At 56.0% G+C, this 16081-nt stretch overlaps 2 protein-coding genes across 2 annotated transcripts in view; one reads left to right on the forward strand and one right to left on the reverse strand.

Moving 5' to 3' along the window:
- Positions 1-16081, reverse strand: part of RSPH14 (radial spoke head 14 homolog) — a 79439-nt gene that overhangs the window by 27168 nt on the left and 36190 nt on the right. The gene's annotated exons all lie outside the window — the stretch shown is intronic.
- Positions 1-16081, forward strand: part of GNAZ (G protein subunit alpha z) — a 52893-nt gene that overhangs the window by 15486 nt on the left and 21326 nt on the right. Inside the window, exon 2 of the mRNA XM_030336462.1 lies at positions 6991-8170. Within this exon, the coding sequence (XP_030192322.1) occupies positions 7448-8170 (723 nt within the window). The 5' untranslated portion in view covers positions 6991-7447. The remainder of the gene's footprint in view (positions 1-6990; positions 8171-16081) is intronic.

Here is a 16081-nt window from a genome sequence, read left to right on the forward strand (position 1 = left end):
GACTCAGCGTCTCAGCTTGGAGTGGGCTTTCCTTGGGTAGGGAGAGAGTCCGCAGAGTGAGGGGCTTGGCTTCTTGTTTCCACCTCCCTCCTGGTGATGAGCGAGTCCCACCCGCCAAGGCCAGGCCTTCTCCAGGCCTGTAAGCTGATAAGCTGTCTTCTCTCCTTGGAGACCCCTGGCTTAGCCTGGCTTGGGCAACACCTTGGTGACGTTGGCCCTAGGCTCTCTTCCTCTGTAGGGGAGCATGCACAAATGCACACAAGAAAAGCAAGGTGCTGCACAGCCTTGCTCCGCCCTGCTCTGTCCTGGCCCTTAACTCAGCCGTGAGCAAGGACAGTAGTGGACGTAAGTGTTACCAACCCCAGTCCGTCACCAGGCACTGTCCACCATACAGCCCTGCCTCCCCCTCCCCTAGCCCTTGCCCATGCTGCTGCCCTGTCACCTGGATAACTACATGTAGGAGCCCACCCTGTTCTATTCGGATAGGGCACTCCTCACTCACACTCTGGTTGGCTTCCAACTTGCTCAGAGAAACAGCAGAACCCCTTACAGTGACCTCCTACTGTCAGCCCCTCACATTCAATGCCAGCTACCCACCTTCTTTCCTGTCTCTCAGACTGGCCAGGCACATTCTCACCTCAGGGCCTTTGACCCAGCAGTTACACTCCCCTCACCATCTGCTCATGGTCACCTGTCACTTGTCAGGAAGCAGGCCCTGCCCACCTTCACAGACCTGCAGCCTTCACCCCAGCGCCCCCGACCCGACTCTGCAGCTTGGCACCCTTCTCCATCAATTTGCTGCCTTTGGCCTGATTCTGACTTCCCTCCATCTGTGAAAACTCAGGCATGGGTCTTGGCTTCATTCAACAGTGCCCCCTAACCCCACCCCAATGCCAGGCTCAAAGCCCCAGCCCCAATAAGTGGTAAGTAACCCCTGACTCCTCCCCTCAGCCCCTCTCGCTCACCTCAGCCCAGCTCCACACTGTAACCCATACCTTCTCTCCCTGTACACTCTGCTGCAGGCACACCACAGCTAGCCACACACAGACCTGGGCACACACTTACATTTTCCCACACACATACACGGACCTGCACACAGGCACATACCTAGACCAGTGCTTACACACACACATACACAGTCCTGCAAACAGGCACATACACACATCTGCAAGTGTGCAACCCCCCCCCCCACACACACACTCAACCCACATGGTCACAAATAGGCACCTACACAGTGGGCACCTCTGATCAACCCTGCCTCGTCCTCTCACCTGTGACTCCTCTCTCTGTCCAGCCACTCTGACCTTCCTTCATCTCCCCAGTCACACCGTGATTCATCTCTCCCCTCGCCCACAGGGCCTTTGCACATGCCTTTCCTCTGCCTGGCACTCTTTCCCTCACCCATTTGCTCAGTTTCCAGCCAGACCCAGCAGTGCTGTGGTGGGGGATTGTGGGTGTCAGGCCCTGGGGAACCGTGAGCACTTACTGAACCAGGGAACAAAGTGGTCATCCTGCCCTTGGCCCTTTGTCTTTAGGCTGACGGGGAGTCCTAAAGAAGCCCACTAAAGCCCAGAGTAGACTAAAAGAGATAGGACTGGCAGGAGCCTCACATAAAGGCAAAGAAGCTGACCCTCAGAATGGGATTGTCTTGAGGTCCCATTTGGACCTTGGCCAAAGCTCCTGTTCACAGGCCTCCCTCCATATGTCAGTGCACATCCCTGTTCCCCACCACCAGTTCTATACACCCTGGAATGTGGCCGAGCCCTGCAGAGCCGCAGGGAGAATTCCGAGTGGGCCTTCTGCTTGTTTGATTCTGGTGATCTGAAGGAAGAGGGTACCTCTAATAAAGGGACCCACCTCGGATGTGACTGTTGGGGGCTGCCCCATGCAGATGGCAGAAGCTCCCAGACTTGGCCCAGTGCACACAGTCGCCACCTGGCTGTGTTTCTTTCCCCTCTACTCCCATGTTCCCTTGTGGCTGCCCTGGTCAAGGACCACGTGGCCAGCCCCAGGCTCCCCGCCCACTACCCCCAAACTGCTCTCCTGATTCTCAGAAGCTCGGCCCTTAGCCTTGGGGTCATTCCAAAACACAAGTCACACCTCCTTGGATAAGGCAGCTTTGGACTGAAGGCTGGGTTTGCGAGATTCACCCTCTCATGAATCTTGGTACCAGCTGAGGGCCACTAGGTCAGGTGTTCCAGTCCACAGGACGGATGATGTGGGCCCTAAGTGACCTTCCACTGGTGGGTGAAGCCAGGACCAGGCAGGAGCCTGCCTCTTTCTCTTGCACAAGTTGGCCTCCTCACTATTTTTATTTTTGGAGTGACTTACCTGTTAAGACTTGTGTGTTTTTTTGTTTTGTTTTGTTTTGTTTTGTTTTGTTATTGTTTGGGGGTTTTTTTGGGTGTTAAAATAGATGTAATGTAAAACTTACCATTTTAGCCATTTTTAAGTGTACAGTTCAGTGGTATTAAATACATTACTAATGTTGTGCAACCATCTATCTCTGAATTTGATGGCTCTAAGGATCTCATATACGTGAATCATACAGTGTCCTTTTGTGACGGGCTTATTTCACTGAGCATAAAGTCCTCAAAGTTCATCCATGTTGAAGCACGTGTCTTTCATTTTAAAGGCTGAATAATATTCCCTTGTATGGGTGCATCACATTTTACTTATCCATTTATCTGCCAACGGACACTTGGATTGTTTCTACTTCTTAGCTATTGTGAATAATGTGGTTGTGAGCACAGGTGTACAAAAATGCCCTCAAGACCTTGATTTCCATTCTTTTGTGTAAATACCCAGGAGTGGAATTGCTGGTAATCCTATTTTTACTTTAAAAAGAATTTTTTTTAATGTTTTTATTTATTTTTGAGACAGAGGGAGACAGAGCATGAGCAGGGGAGGGGCAGAGAGAGGGGGAGACACAGAATGTGAAGCAGGCTCCAGGCTCTGAGCTGTCAGCACAGAGCCCGATGCGGGGCTTGAACTCACGGAGTGTGAGATCATGACCTGAGCTGAAGTCGGATGCTTAAATGACTGAGCCACCCCGGCGCCCCATTTTTACTTTTTTTTTTAAGTTTATTTATTTATTTTGAGAGAGGGAGCAAGTGGAGGAGGGGCAGAGAAAGAGGGAGAGAGAGAACCCCAAGCAGGCTCCACACCATCAGTGCAGAGCCTGACATGGGGCTCGAACTCATGAACCATGAGATCCTGACCTGAGCTGAAATCAAGAGTCAGACGCTTAACTGACTGAGCCACTCAGGCGCCCTTCTATTTTTAATTTTTTGAGGAGGAACCGCCATACTGTTTTCCATAGCAGCTGCACCTTTTTATATTTCTACCAACACTGAACAAGGGATCTAATTTCTGCTTATTCTTTTCTTGTTTTTTTTTTTTCAATATAGTAGTCATTTGTATAGGTATGAGGTAATATCTTACTGTGGTTTTGATTTGCATTGCCTTAATGGTCCGTGATGTTGAGCTTCTTTTCATGTACTTCTTGGCCATTTATTTTCTTCAGAGAAACGTCCATTCAAGTCCTTTACCCAATTTCGAATCAGGTTGTTTTGTGGCCAAGTTTTAGTTCTCTGTATATTCTAGATATTAATCCTTTATCAGATATAGGAAATTCATGTAGTCTCTTCCATCCTGTAGGTTGCCCTTTTACCTGTTGATAGTGCCTTTTTATGCACAAAATTTATTTTTGATGGAGTCCTGTTTGTCTAATTTTTCTTTTCTTAAATTTTTTTAATGTTTATTATTTTTGAGAGAGAGAGACAGAGCATGAGTGGGGGAGGGGCAGAGAGAGAGAAACACACACAGAATCCAAAGCAAACTCCAGGCCCTAAGCTATCAGCACAGAGCCCGATGTGGGGCTTGAACCCATAAACTATGAGATCATGACCTGAGCCGAAGTTAGACACTTAACCAACTGAGCCACCCAGATGCCCCTGCTATTTTTTTCTTTTGTTGCCTGTGCCTTTGGCGTCATATCCAAGAGATCATTGTTAAATTCAAGTTCATGCAGCTCTTGACCTATGCTTTCTTCTATGAATTCTGTCGTTTTAGGTCTTACATTTAAGTCTTTGATCTGCTTTAAGTTAATTTTTGTATATGGTGTTTGGTAAGGGCATCACCATTTTTTGAGGAAACCCCAGCCTGGCAGGAGAGACCAGAGAAAGAAAGGACACAGTAGAAAGAGACTCAGGCCACAGGCAGGGACAAGGTGCCCTGCTGGCGGGGTGGCAGCCACGCGTGAGCTGGCCTGTGAAGAATAGGTGGAGTTCTGGTATAGGAGCAAGGCGAGGGGGCCACTGATGAGCAGGCTGGGGTGACTGAGCCAGCCCTCCAGAGCACAGCCTGTGCTGGGCCTGGAGAGGTCCGCGGGCCGAAGCTGCAAGGGGAAGGATTTGGGTTTGAGAAGGGTCTGGAGGCAGGGCGATCATGTGCAGCACTGCAAGGAAGCGGCCAATGTCTTGGTCTGTTTGGGTGCAGCTCTGCATGGAGGCAGAGGACTGGCCTGCACGACCTCAGGCCATGTCACCTGTCTGAGCTAGACCACGTCCCAAGATTGGGGTCACTGCAGGGTGCCCCAAGGCATGGAGACCTGGTGCCTTCTTGCTGCTTGTCTAGGTGACAGTAAACGGTGGAAGGAACCTGCCCTTCTGGATGATCTTTGTCCCTGTCATTAACCAACTGAGAGAGAATTGGTCACTTGGGGCCTGGGTGTACCTTAGATTTTCAAGCACAAATTGAGGAAAACAGTAATGACAACATGGGGCACCCCCGGCCTGTCTAGCATTGCCTTCAGGAAGGAGGGCATCAGCACTCCTGCAGGAGTGGTGCCCTGGGCGGCAGCTACTGGGGACTTTGGACTCCTTTCTACACCCAGGGGGCTTCTGGGTCATCAGTAGGGACCAAGGAACAGCCACTGGGTCCCTGCTCCACACACTCAGAGTCCAGGGTGGAGAGAGACAAGTCCTGGGTAGCATGAGAGACAGGGCCTTGTTAAAGCCCTGACTCTTGTTTATAAAACCTTTCTTACAACAAAAGTTCATCAAGAAGATACAAGAAATATGGTAAAATGCAAAGAAGAAAAAAATCCCATGTAATTCCACAATGTGGAACTCACTGCTGCTCAGATCCCTTCCTTGACCTCTGCTTACACAGGATACATACCCAGCATGTCCCCCATCCTCAGTCTGATGGGACTGTGGAAAAGCAGCAAAGTTCCTCAGTCTCTTCAAGCCTGAGTCTTTCCCTTCCTCTCTCCCACCAGTGCTTACTGAGTTCCCGTGGTATGCAGGGTACTGTGCTGCTCCAGGCCTCTGGGGACAGGCACCCACAAGTGATGAGGACACTGGGGCACTGGCTGCCACTGGCTGGGGACTAGGCTCTGCACTGAACACTTCATCTCTAACAGATGCTTGTGACCGGTGAGAGACAGGCTCTGTGATGTGGAGTCAAGTGCCCAGGCCACACAGCTGGGATGAAACTCATCATCCTGGAAGCACTGGGGGCACATGAAGTTTCTACTGAGAGGGAGAGGTGGTGTGAGAGGTGCTTATAGGGCCCCTGGCCACAGAGGCAGGTGGGCCAGGGAAAGATCCGGCACTCAGGGCCTGCTTTGGAGCAGAATTGCCAGGTCTAGCAGGCACAGAGGCCAGCTGGGAGAATGGACCGGTGGAGAAACGAGATGAGGCCCTTGGGTCTTGGGATCTGTCAGGCACCTTGGGTCCTTCCCAACCAGGACCTACCATGAGGGGAATGGGGACATTAGAGGGGAGGACACTGGCCATGGCAGAATGAGGAGGCTGCAGGGGGCAGCCAGGCTGGGACAGAGGTTGGAAGAAGGAGGCAAGAGTTGTGTGGGGCAGGCTCCCAGGTGGGGAGAGCAGAGCCTGAGCTTTGGGACTGCCCTGGAGGGGAGGGCTCTGGCTCAGCTGCTCATAGGTCAATGGGGGAGGCCCAGGAAGAGCATCCGGGCATCCTAGGTCAGCAGGTGGCTGGCTAGGGCTGGGCACTGAGGTGCTGAGGCCCTGCCTAGGGCATGAGCACAACTATTCTTTATTGACCATCAAGGTGGGAGGCAGGGACATGATAGACTTGGCCTGAAACCAGGAAGCCGGTGGGCTGCCCCCTTGCCTTGCCCTGAACTCAGCATTTCCTAATGCCCTCAGACATACTCTGGCCTGTCTTGCTTCCCCCATATGGCTGCTGCCCTGCATCCCACCCCCCCAGTCCCTGCTCCCCTAACTGGGCCCACCTAGCCTGAGCCTCCCTCCCCCTCACCCACCAGGAGCCAGGCTGCTATCTACCCCGTGGTGCTCCCAGCCTGGGGTCTCCACCTTGCTCTGTTCCCTGCCTGTCTGCTTGCTGCCAGGCCTGGCCAGCCTCCTTCTGGTGAATGTCCTGCCCTGGGAGAGCAGGAGTGACTTAGCTCCTGAGAGCTGGTGGTGAGTGGGGGTCATCCAGTTACTCTGGCATGGGACCTCACCATAAACCAAGGAGGGGCCAAGACCCATGGATGCTGTGGCACATGTGGGTACAGTCCCAGCAAGTGTAGTAGAGGGTGAGGGAGGCCGTGGGAGGGACATCACAGCAGGATTGCCATATTGAATCCTAATGACCACCAGACCCAGAGACTGAGGCTCTGGGAGGGGGAGGTTGCCTGGGTCCAGTGGGCAGGGAGGGGTGGCAGGGCTCCGTACTCACTCCCTCACTCTGAAAACGCTGGTATGACTCTGGGTACCCTTTCCTCAAGCACCAGACTTCAGGCAAACTGGCTCACCAGGAGGGGTGTGGGGCGTGGCTCCCAGGCACGTTTGTTTTGCTGTGGTTTGGGCACGACTCAGCAGAGTTCCGAGGAAGGGAGGGGGTTTGATTCACTCTTCCCCAGGCTGCTTCCTGACGACGTCCGAGGTCTGACCCTTTCCCACCCAGCCTGCAGTGGGAGGAGGCTCACCCTCTTCTCTGTGTTGGCAGGTGAAGGGCGGATGCCCAAGGCAGGGGGGCCGCAGGGAGCACCCGCGGCACCAGTGGCTGGCCTTCCAGCCGCACTTAGCAGCATCGCCACAGCAACCAGCAACCAGACGGCAGCAGCCTAGGCAGCCGCTACAGTACAGCTTCCCACCGTCGGAGAACAGGGAATGACTACGGCGTATCAGGCCCCACATTGGCCTGGGCAGGTGGAGTGTCACTAGAGGGAGGGCTCGGCCACCTCCTCGCAACAGAAGATCGCCATGCCAGCCGGAGAAGAGGTGCTGGGGCAGGGGCTGCAGCGTGGCACAGCCTCGCCCCCCCACCCGCACTGAGCGCTTCCAGGGCGAGGGGCTCCATCTGCCGGGCATACCCGGCCTGCATCTCAGCATCCCCTGCTTGGTGGCAACAGGGAGAGGTGCCCCGTCCCCTGCTCTGCATCTGGGCCCGCCGCTGCCGGACCATGGGATGTCGGCAAAGCTCAGAGGAGAAAGAGGCGGCGCGGCGGTCCCGGAGAATTGACCGCCACCTGCGCTCAGAGAGCCAGCGGCAGCGCCGTGAGATCAAGCTGCTCCTGCTGGGCACCAGCAACTCGGGCAAGAGCACCATCGTGAAGCAGATGAAGATCATCCACAGTGGTGGCTTCAACCTGGAGGCCTGCAAGGAGTACAAGCCCCTCATCATCTACAACGCCATCGACTCGCTGACCCGCATCATCCGTGCCCTGGCCGCCCTCAAGATCGACTTCCATAACCCGGACCGCGCCTACGACGCAGTCCAGCTCTTCGCGCTGACGGGCCCTGCCGAGAGCAAGGGTGAAATCACACCCGAGCTGCTGGGGGTCATGCGGCGGCTGTGGGCCGACCCCGGGGCACAGGCCTGCTTCGGCCGCTCCAGCGAGTACCACCTAGAGGACAACGCCGCCTACTACCTGAACGACCTGGAGCGCATTGCCGCGCCCGACTATATCCCCACTGTCGAGGACATTCTGCGCTCCCGGGACATGACCACGGGCATAGTGGAGAACAAATTCACCTTCAAGGAGCTCACCTTCAAGATGGTGGACGTGGGCGGGCAGAGATCAGAGCGCAAAAAATGGATCCACTGTTTTGAAGGTGTCACAGCCATCATCTTCTGTGTGGAGCTTAGTGGCTACGACCTGAAACTCTATGAGGACAACCAGACGGTGAGTGTGCCAGGCTTTTCCTCTGCTTGTTCCTACCACCGCTGGCTCCTGGGAAGGGGGTGGGCTTGAGGTATGGGCAGGGCAGGACAGGAGAGACTGCAGTCAGAAGGGGAGCCAGGGTGGTTCCAGCGACATGCTGTCTTTGGGAGCACAGTGTGCAATGTGCTGGGTATCACGGCCACTACAGGACCTTGGAGTAGTGTCTGCTGTCACCTTTCTCAGTGGCTGCCCCAGCATGGGCAGGTCCCGTTCTGACCTCAGTACCCTGACAGGCCCTCGGGGCTCTGAATACCCTCTGAGTAACCACCATACCCTCGGCTTCACCGGGTATGGATGCCCTCATCCAGCTGCTGATAGCACTGCCCTCTAGGTGCTCATAGACCCTAGGTGCCCAGGTAGCCCCCGCCTGAGTGCCGCGAGCAGCCCACACCCGATGCCTGAAATACTCTAGGCATGGAGAGCCATCCCTTTGCTGAGTGGGGTCTGCTCCACAGCCCCAAGAGCATGTTGCTTGGAGCCCAGAGGACACCTGGAGGTCACTGGGGAAGCTCGGCCCTGTGAGGGGCTTCACTTCAGGTGATGTTGGGGGGCATTCAGGTGTAGGGGAGGGTAACGCTGGAGGCTGGGAGGGAGGTTGACAGATCTGCAGGATGAGAGTGGAGACAAGGCCCAAGCTAGGGATCCAGTTGTTGGTCCATGTGGCAACTCAGTAAGTACACAAAACTCCTGCCAATCCCTGGCACTGTGGGTCCTGGGAACTGCAGCCATGGCCCCATAACCCCATCTGGATCCTGGGAGTCTGGCAGTGACAGGGTTAAGAACTATTTCTGAGGTTTAATCCCCAGGATTTGGGTGGGTATGGGGATTCTTTCAGGCCCTCAGCCCAGGCTGAGAACCACTGTGTGGGGCAGGAGGCTCAAAGGCATGTGGTGGGTGGAGGCCCCAGAGACTGTATGTAGCATAGGGAGGTACAGTCAGGGTTGGTGCTGAGCCAGTGAGGGGCTCGATGGGGAGCCTGGGCAGGGAAGGGAGCCAGGCCACTGGCAAGGAGAGGGTGGGCAACCGATGCAGCTCAACCAAGGCAAAAGGCCCAGTGCACAAGCAACACAGTCTCCTTGGGCGCCCAGGGGTGGTGGTGGAGGCTGAGCAGCCAGATGGGATGGGATTGGCCAAGGCTGCCCCACCCTGCTGTCCTGCAGAGGAGGTGTTGTGCCCGGCAGAAGCACTGAGCAAAGACCTGGAATCTGCTCTTAAGAGATCTTTGATCCTGGAGGTGGGGGGCATGGGGGCAAACAGAAGTCTGCAAGTAGCTGTAGGTGGTATGGGACTGTGGGTGCCAGCAGCTCAGGGAGTCGGTGGGCTGGCAGGGGAAAGGGTGACAATAGTCATCAGGGGGACCCACCATGCTGAGAAATGGCAGGGATGGGGCGCTGACCCTACAGGGTTCGGGAAACCAGGGCAATGGCAAGGAAGGAGCTTAGTCCTTCACTCAGTCTTTTTTTAAGGCAGGTGGTGGCTTTATTCTTTGGGTTTAGCTGGGAGTCTTAGTTGGCCCTGTGGCCCCAAGAAAGTCTGTGGATGGCTACGGGCTGTGGCCATCCTGCCAGGTGCCTGAGCATTTTTGTGGATAGAGAGAAGGTCTTCAGCTTTCGTCAGGTTTTCAAGGAAGCCTGGCCTCTTGGAGAAGAGGAAAGAAACAGCTGCAGGTAGTTACGGAGACAGAGGCAGGGCTCCCCTCGTCTCTCCTGTATGCATCCAGGGGTCTCTCCAAGGCCGTGCCAGGCAGTGATGGTATGAGGGTGTCTGGGCTGAGGACACCGCATCCACGGGGCAGGGCCTGCCTTGCTCCCAGTACTATGTGGTCCCTAGGGGTTCTAGTTCCTCTTATTCTTCTGCCTGCACCCACTTCAGTGCCATGTGTGGTTCTGGGCAGAAGGAACATCCCAGCCGACGGGCGAGGTCAGGCTCTTTGATGAGGCATTGCTGTGAGCAGAGGACTTGGGGCTGACCAGGCCATGATGCAAAGCAAGTTGCTCAGGTGAGGCCCCAGAACACGGTACTCCTGTGGTCAGCTCTCCAGGCTTCTGCCTGTGTCTGCTGTGTCCTGAGGCTGGTGGTAGCCTGTGCTCTGGGACCTTCCCAGATCTTCCTTGGATCTTGGGGCTGCCTCATTTGTCATCTCCAGAGCAAGCATGGCAAATTCCTCCAGCAATGGGCCAGGCTCCCAGATCGTCTGTTGGCAGGTTCTGTCAACCAAGCCAGTGCCCACAGGTGTGGCAGGACGTGGGAGGCAGGATGCCTGGGGCCTGAGCTGGTCACGTGCTTCATGGAGGGATTTGGTTATTATCTCTGCTCTCTGAACCTATCAGCCAGGGGGCCACCCAAGTGTCCTTAAAGATGGGCCCGAGCCCAGGCCTTCTCCTGCCTGAGGCCCCACCTGCTCCACCTGGCCCATGCCTGCCTCCTTGCTGCCCCTCCCCTCTCTCCTCTGACCTTCGTGGGCTTGTTTCACTCACACGCTCTGCTGTCTCCAGCCTTAAGTGTGTGACCACCCTGTCTCTGCCTGCCCCAGTTCTTCAGGTCTCATCTCAGGTGTTACCTTCTTGAAAGGCCTTCCCTGACCCCAACACCAGCACACCCCTCCATTGCAGCCTGTCAGTACAGGTGGGTCCCCTCTCGTGGGCAAGTGAATGGCTGCCCAGTTGGGCTGGGTGGACGAAGGACTGGACAGGCAGCCCCACACAGGCCCTCGCATCACTAGCCTACTCCCAGCCCTGTCCCTGTGGTGGCACAGCGGGCAGCCCTGGGCAGTGTTGGCAGCTGCCGGCCTGGCTTGTGGGGGGAGGGGTGTTTCCGGGAAGCCTGCATTTGCCAGGCTCTGGAGCTGCTCAGGGCATTTTCTGAAGGGAGGGACTAGCAGCCAGGCCTGCACCCCACCACTGCTGCCACCCTGGTCTCAGCAGGCCTGGGGAGGTAGTTGTGCCCCAGAAAAGGAAATTCCTCATGAGAAACTCAAGCGGGGCTGGAAATTCACTGGATTCCAAAGAGTTGTGACCTTTCATGCTCTACCAGCAATATCTCGGGATGGAAAACAAACAGGCTGCCGAGGAAAGACAATACCCTCCGTGATTCCTCCAGCCGGCTGGCCGCTGTGGTAGGCTGACAGCCCAGGGGAGAGCCGGGCCAGGCAGAAAGCAGAGCCTGCCTCTGCCGGCGCCTACAGGCAGCTCCCGTCACCACCGCTGGCCCACCTCTTCTGTGCCCCTGTCCTCCTCCTGCCCGGCCAAGGCAAGTGCCGCCATAGGGGATGGGACAGGACTGCCACCCATGCCTTCTTTTCAAGGGCCCTGAACTGTCTTCCCTGGGCCGCAGCAAAGGCAAGGCAGCCAAGAACCAGCCATGGTGATTTTTGCAGAAACCAAGGGAACCTGGGGGCCCGGTGCCAGGCTCTGGACATGGCTCCCCAGAGCTCTTCTCCCCCGCTCGGCTCTCAAGGTCTCGTCTTCCCTCTGACAGCGGGCTGGCAGAGCCCCCCGCCCCCATGCCTGGCAAACGAGCCACAGCCACCACCACCACCTCCCCCCACCCACCGCCCGCTGGCATCTGCGTCAGCACGTTGCCAAGGGTAACGTCAGGATCTCTAGGCTCCTGGGCGTGGAGGGCTGTGGAGGGCTGTGGAGGGCTACAGCAAGCGCAGGGCAGCACCTGGGCAGGGGGAGGCAGATTCCGGGTGTCCGTGGACCATGGCAACGAGCAGATGCAAGAAGCCAGGCCCAGCCTTGATTGTGATTCCCCACCCTCATCCTGGAAGGATTTAATGGGTCCTTGGGCCTACCTGGGGCCCCATGCCCCTATACAGTACCAGCAGGCACCTGGGGCCTCCAGAGTCACGTGGGCCTCTACTGTCGCCACATGGGGCCGGCCCCCTCAGAGAGCACAAGGATGTGTCACCTGACTGATCCTGTGGGGTGGCTGTGCCTATTGTCCCAGTCACTGGTGGGGGAATAGATGGGAGTGCCCAGGCTTAGGACAGGTCATGATCCCTCCCTGAGCCACACCTACAGCCTGGGGCCACACCAGGTCTCCCTGCCTCTGGCCTGCCTTTTCTGGGAAAGCCATTTCCTGGCAGCTCCGCCTTCCTTCTGGGCCTGTCCCTGGCCTCTTCCAGGAATAAAGAAAGACAGAGCTTTAAACTCAGAGACTCAGCCATGGCCCCCCTCAGGCGCAGAGGTGTGCCGACTAAGCACCTATCCCACTGTGATAGCCCCAAGAGGCTATGTGCCCAAGGCCCCCTGTGGGCGTCTCACCCAACTTCTCATCACACATCCCACCAGGTAGGGCCCCAACACCCTGCTGGGAACCGTGGGAAGGCACAGGGGGTGGGCATTTGCTACTGAATCTCTGCCCCTGTGGATCTGCTAATGGACTCTGCGGCTGCTTAATGGTATGGGGATTCTTCAGAAGGGGCAGATTAAAAGGCCTGCCTAGGAAGTGTCAAAGTGTTCTCATGTGAAAACCCACAGGGAGCTCACTAGTTACCCATTTTCTGGTGGAGCTGTTAGTGTTCCCAGCCCTGTAGAGGGTCTGTTGTGCACGTGTTGTGCACCTGCTGTGTACCTGCTGTGCAGATGTAAGGCCTAGACTCGAGGCCAGAGGCCAAGGTGAGCCCAACCATCCAAGCAGCACAAGGAGCTGTTGGGGGGGTAGGGAGGGGGGTGGCTGGTGGGGAGAGGGGCACACATCCAGCATAGTTGCAGCATCATTTCTACAAACCTTCATGTTGCCTTGGGATACCTGCCCCTCCTTCAGAACCTGGCAGGTAGCAGCTCCCAGGGGTGTCCCTTGATTTGCTTTCATCTAGGACCAACTGTGACCACAGGTGCTCTGGGCCACGGCAAGGCTCAATGTGGGAGCCCTGGCATCCCCACTGCTTATCCAACAGACAGCTGGTTGATGTGTATTGAGGAGGGTCCCTAGGGCAATGGGTAGAACACAGGAACATGCCCTTTAGGGGGTCAGGTTCAGCAGGTGGCGGGGGCTACATAACCAGACTCTAGACTATCGATGTTACCTCTGCCTAGCTCTGGCCCTCAGCTGGGGCCTCCTCCTCATCCTGGGGCCCTCAGTTCCCAGGGGAGCTGAACTCCAGACAGGTCACAGGCCCACAGCCCTGTCATCCACCCACCCTAGATGGCATGTGCTATGGGCACAGGGTTGGCACACAGTGGTGCTCAGCAGACTGGACTGGGCAGGAAGCATGCAGGCTGGGGAAGAGCCAGAGTTCAGAGTCCCATCTTCTGGGTGCACAGCCACTGGGACACTCAGCCCTTCTGGGGAGCCCCTGAAAGTGCCGGGCCCTAAGGGGTGGCCTGTGCAGTGTGCCCCAGAGGAGGGGGCTGCTCAAGGCTGTCTTACAAACTGTGTACCCACACCCTAGGACTGCTTTATCATTCAGCCCTAAAGGGAACTGGTTTTGGCACTTTAAAACGTTGTGTTGTGTCATGAAATGGCAACGTTGTGTTGTGTCACAAAATGGCATGTTAAAGGTGATGCACTGTATTGCAGGAAGACAGGCTTCTACCTATTGTTAACAGAGCTGGTGATCACAGAGCTGGTCCAAAGGAGGTGATTAGAATGAGAAATAGCCAGATGTGGATGATACTTCTGCTTAGATTTAGAAGGGACTTCATATATCCTTTAGTGTCCTTAACCAGCCAGTTTTGCAAGTAAGGAAACTGAGGCCTAGAGATCATGCATCATGTGTCCCTGGGCTCTCAGAGGATGGGGAGTTGCAGTGCTCCCTCAGAGATTCCAGGGGACTCCAGAATCCCCACATCCTGTAGGTACAGGGGTGCTCCACAGAAGGCCTTGGGGCGGGACTGGTTTCCACCCTTGGGCTCAGGACAGTTGAGTGGCTGTCACAGTTGTCCCTGCCCCCACGCCATCAGTGCCAGGACCACCGGCAGCCTGAGCAGAGTACATCCCCTCTCTGCCTCATGCTCCTGACTGGTCGAGGACATAGATCCAGGAATTGTGCCATGGGGACTTGGGACAATTCCAGGGAGGCATGCCATTGACCTGCATGGAGGCCACTGGCCTTCCTTCTGCCCCCCAGGCACTGGTCTCCCTGAGCAGCTCCTTCAGTCTCATGATGTTCCAGGGCCACATCCAATTTGTTGCAACCTCCACAAATTGTGGATGACCCTGGGACATCAGAGACCTCTTGGACCAGAGCCAGGAGGCAGGGCCTGGCTGGCAGAGGGGCCTGGGTTCCTTGGAGTAGACAACCCCAGGCACAGATCTGAGCTGCTCTGAAGAGGCAAAGGCAGTAAGAGAGCTGGGCCGTGACAGTGCCTCCCATGGCAGGTACAGGTGGGCACAGGGCTCAGCTGGCCACACACTCTCCACAGCGGCATCCCTCCCACAGATTAGACCAGCTCTCTCTCTGTGGCTGGCTGTAAGGGGGACAGGCACACATGCATTCACAACTGGATTTCTGGTGGCCCAGAGGTGCTGTCAGTACCTGTGAACAGTCCCTCTGCCTCCATGTGGGCTCCTTAGACTCTGGGCCCATCCAAGGTCCTTACTCTGTTGCCCAGCCCTTGTCATAGTACTAACAGGGCTAAGGCCATCTGATTCTCACCTCAGTGAACCCTGGGAGTGAGCCCATGGCCCCCACTCAGTGTGTGGCCACCCTGAGCATCAAATGAGTCCCCACAGAGTGTTGGCTCCAGCCCGTGATGGGCAGAGGTGAAGTGGAGGGAGCGTAGAGAAGGCAGCAGCCATCAGCTGTCACTCCCCTGCAGCACAGCCTGATGCCTATATGTGATCCACAGAACTTGCCAACTGATATGTCAGTTCCTTGGGCTGAGACTTCCTTTCCTGTGTTCCCAGGGAGACATGCAGCCACTGAGGCCATTGTCAATAGCTCTTTCCTATGTTCCTTCATCCCTGTTGCACTGAGAACTTCCACGGGCTCCCATTTTCTGTCTACCTTTGTGTTTGGCTCCTTGCCCGGAGTAAGTCTGCAGTCCCATACCAGCCAAACAGAAGGATGAACCTCAGCCCAGGGCTCAGGCCCACCTGCTGCTCAGCATGGCCAGCTCCTCCATCCCTGCTCCGTTCTGTATAGTGGAACTTTGGGATCCTAATACAGCCTTTCATTTATCCCTACCTCCTCATCCTTGGGACCCAGCTCTGCCATTGAGCATATCAGCCACACCTCCATGGTGGTCACCTCCTGCTGTGTCACTGGAGGCCCCTTTCCCCACAGGCACAGGCTGTCACTAAGCATAGCTGGAATGCGATCCCCATCCCTCCCCCTCTTCCACTGTGACAGACTGCCACACGCTTTGGCAGAATCTGCAATAGGGACCTCCACAGCGTTCCTCGGATCTCTGAGCCTGGTGGCCCTCCCCAAACAGGAAGTCGACTAGCTTGGGCTCCATTGTGGGCCTCCCTCATAGGCGAGTTGGGGTCGGCCTCTTGCCCTAGTGCTGACGAACCAGGAGGGAGGGGGGCAAGCAGGCACTGTCAGCACTGTGCCGGCAGAGTTGGCCCACTACTTGCCTCAGAGGACACTGAAAGCCAAGGTGGCGGCAACAGAGCCTCCCTCTCTGCACACCAGCCCACCGGAGGGCCAGAGCTGCCCAGTACCAGCTCATAAGTGCCAAATTTTCAATTTTTAGGAAGTTGATGAGCTGTTAGACATCATGTTGGTAGCTTAAAATCATCCAGGAGAACGTATTCACACCACAGAAATTGGCGGACGCTACAAATCAGCGTCCTCCCAACCTGCTGTTAAACACTCACCATCCTACTGCAGCCAGTGACCCCAAAGCCTAGCCAGAAGGGCCCCTTCCAGGCAGCCTCATTGATAGGTGAATTACAGGATTCACCGTCTGTGTCTTT

The sequence above is a fragment of the Lynx canadensis genome, chromosome D3, assembly GCF_007474595.2.
Source record: "Lynx canadensis isolate LIC74 chromosome D3, mLynCan4.pri.v2, whole genome shotgun sequence".
Lineage (NCBI taxonomy): Eukaryota > Metazoa > Chordata > Mammalia > Carnivora > Felidae > Lynx > Lynx canadensis.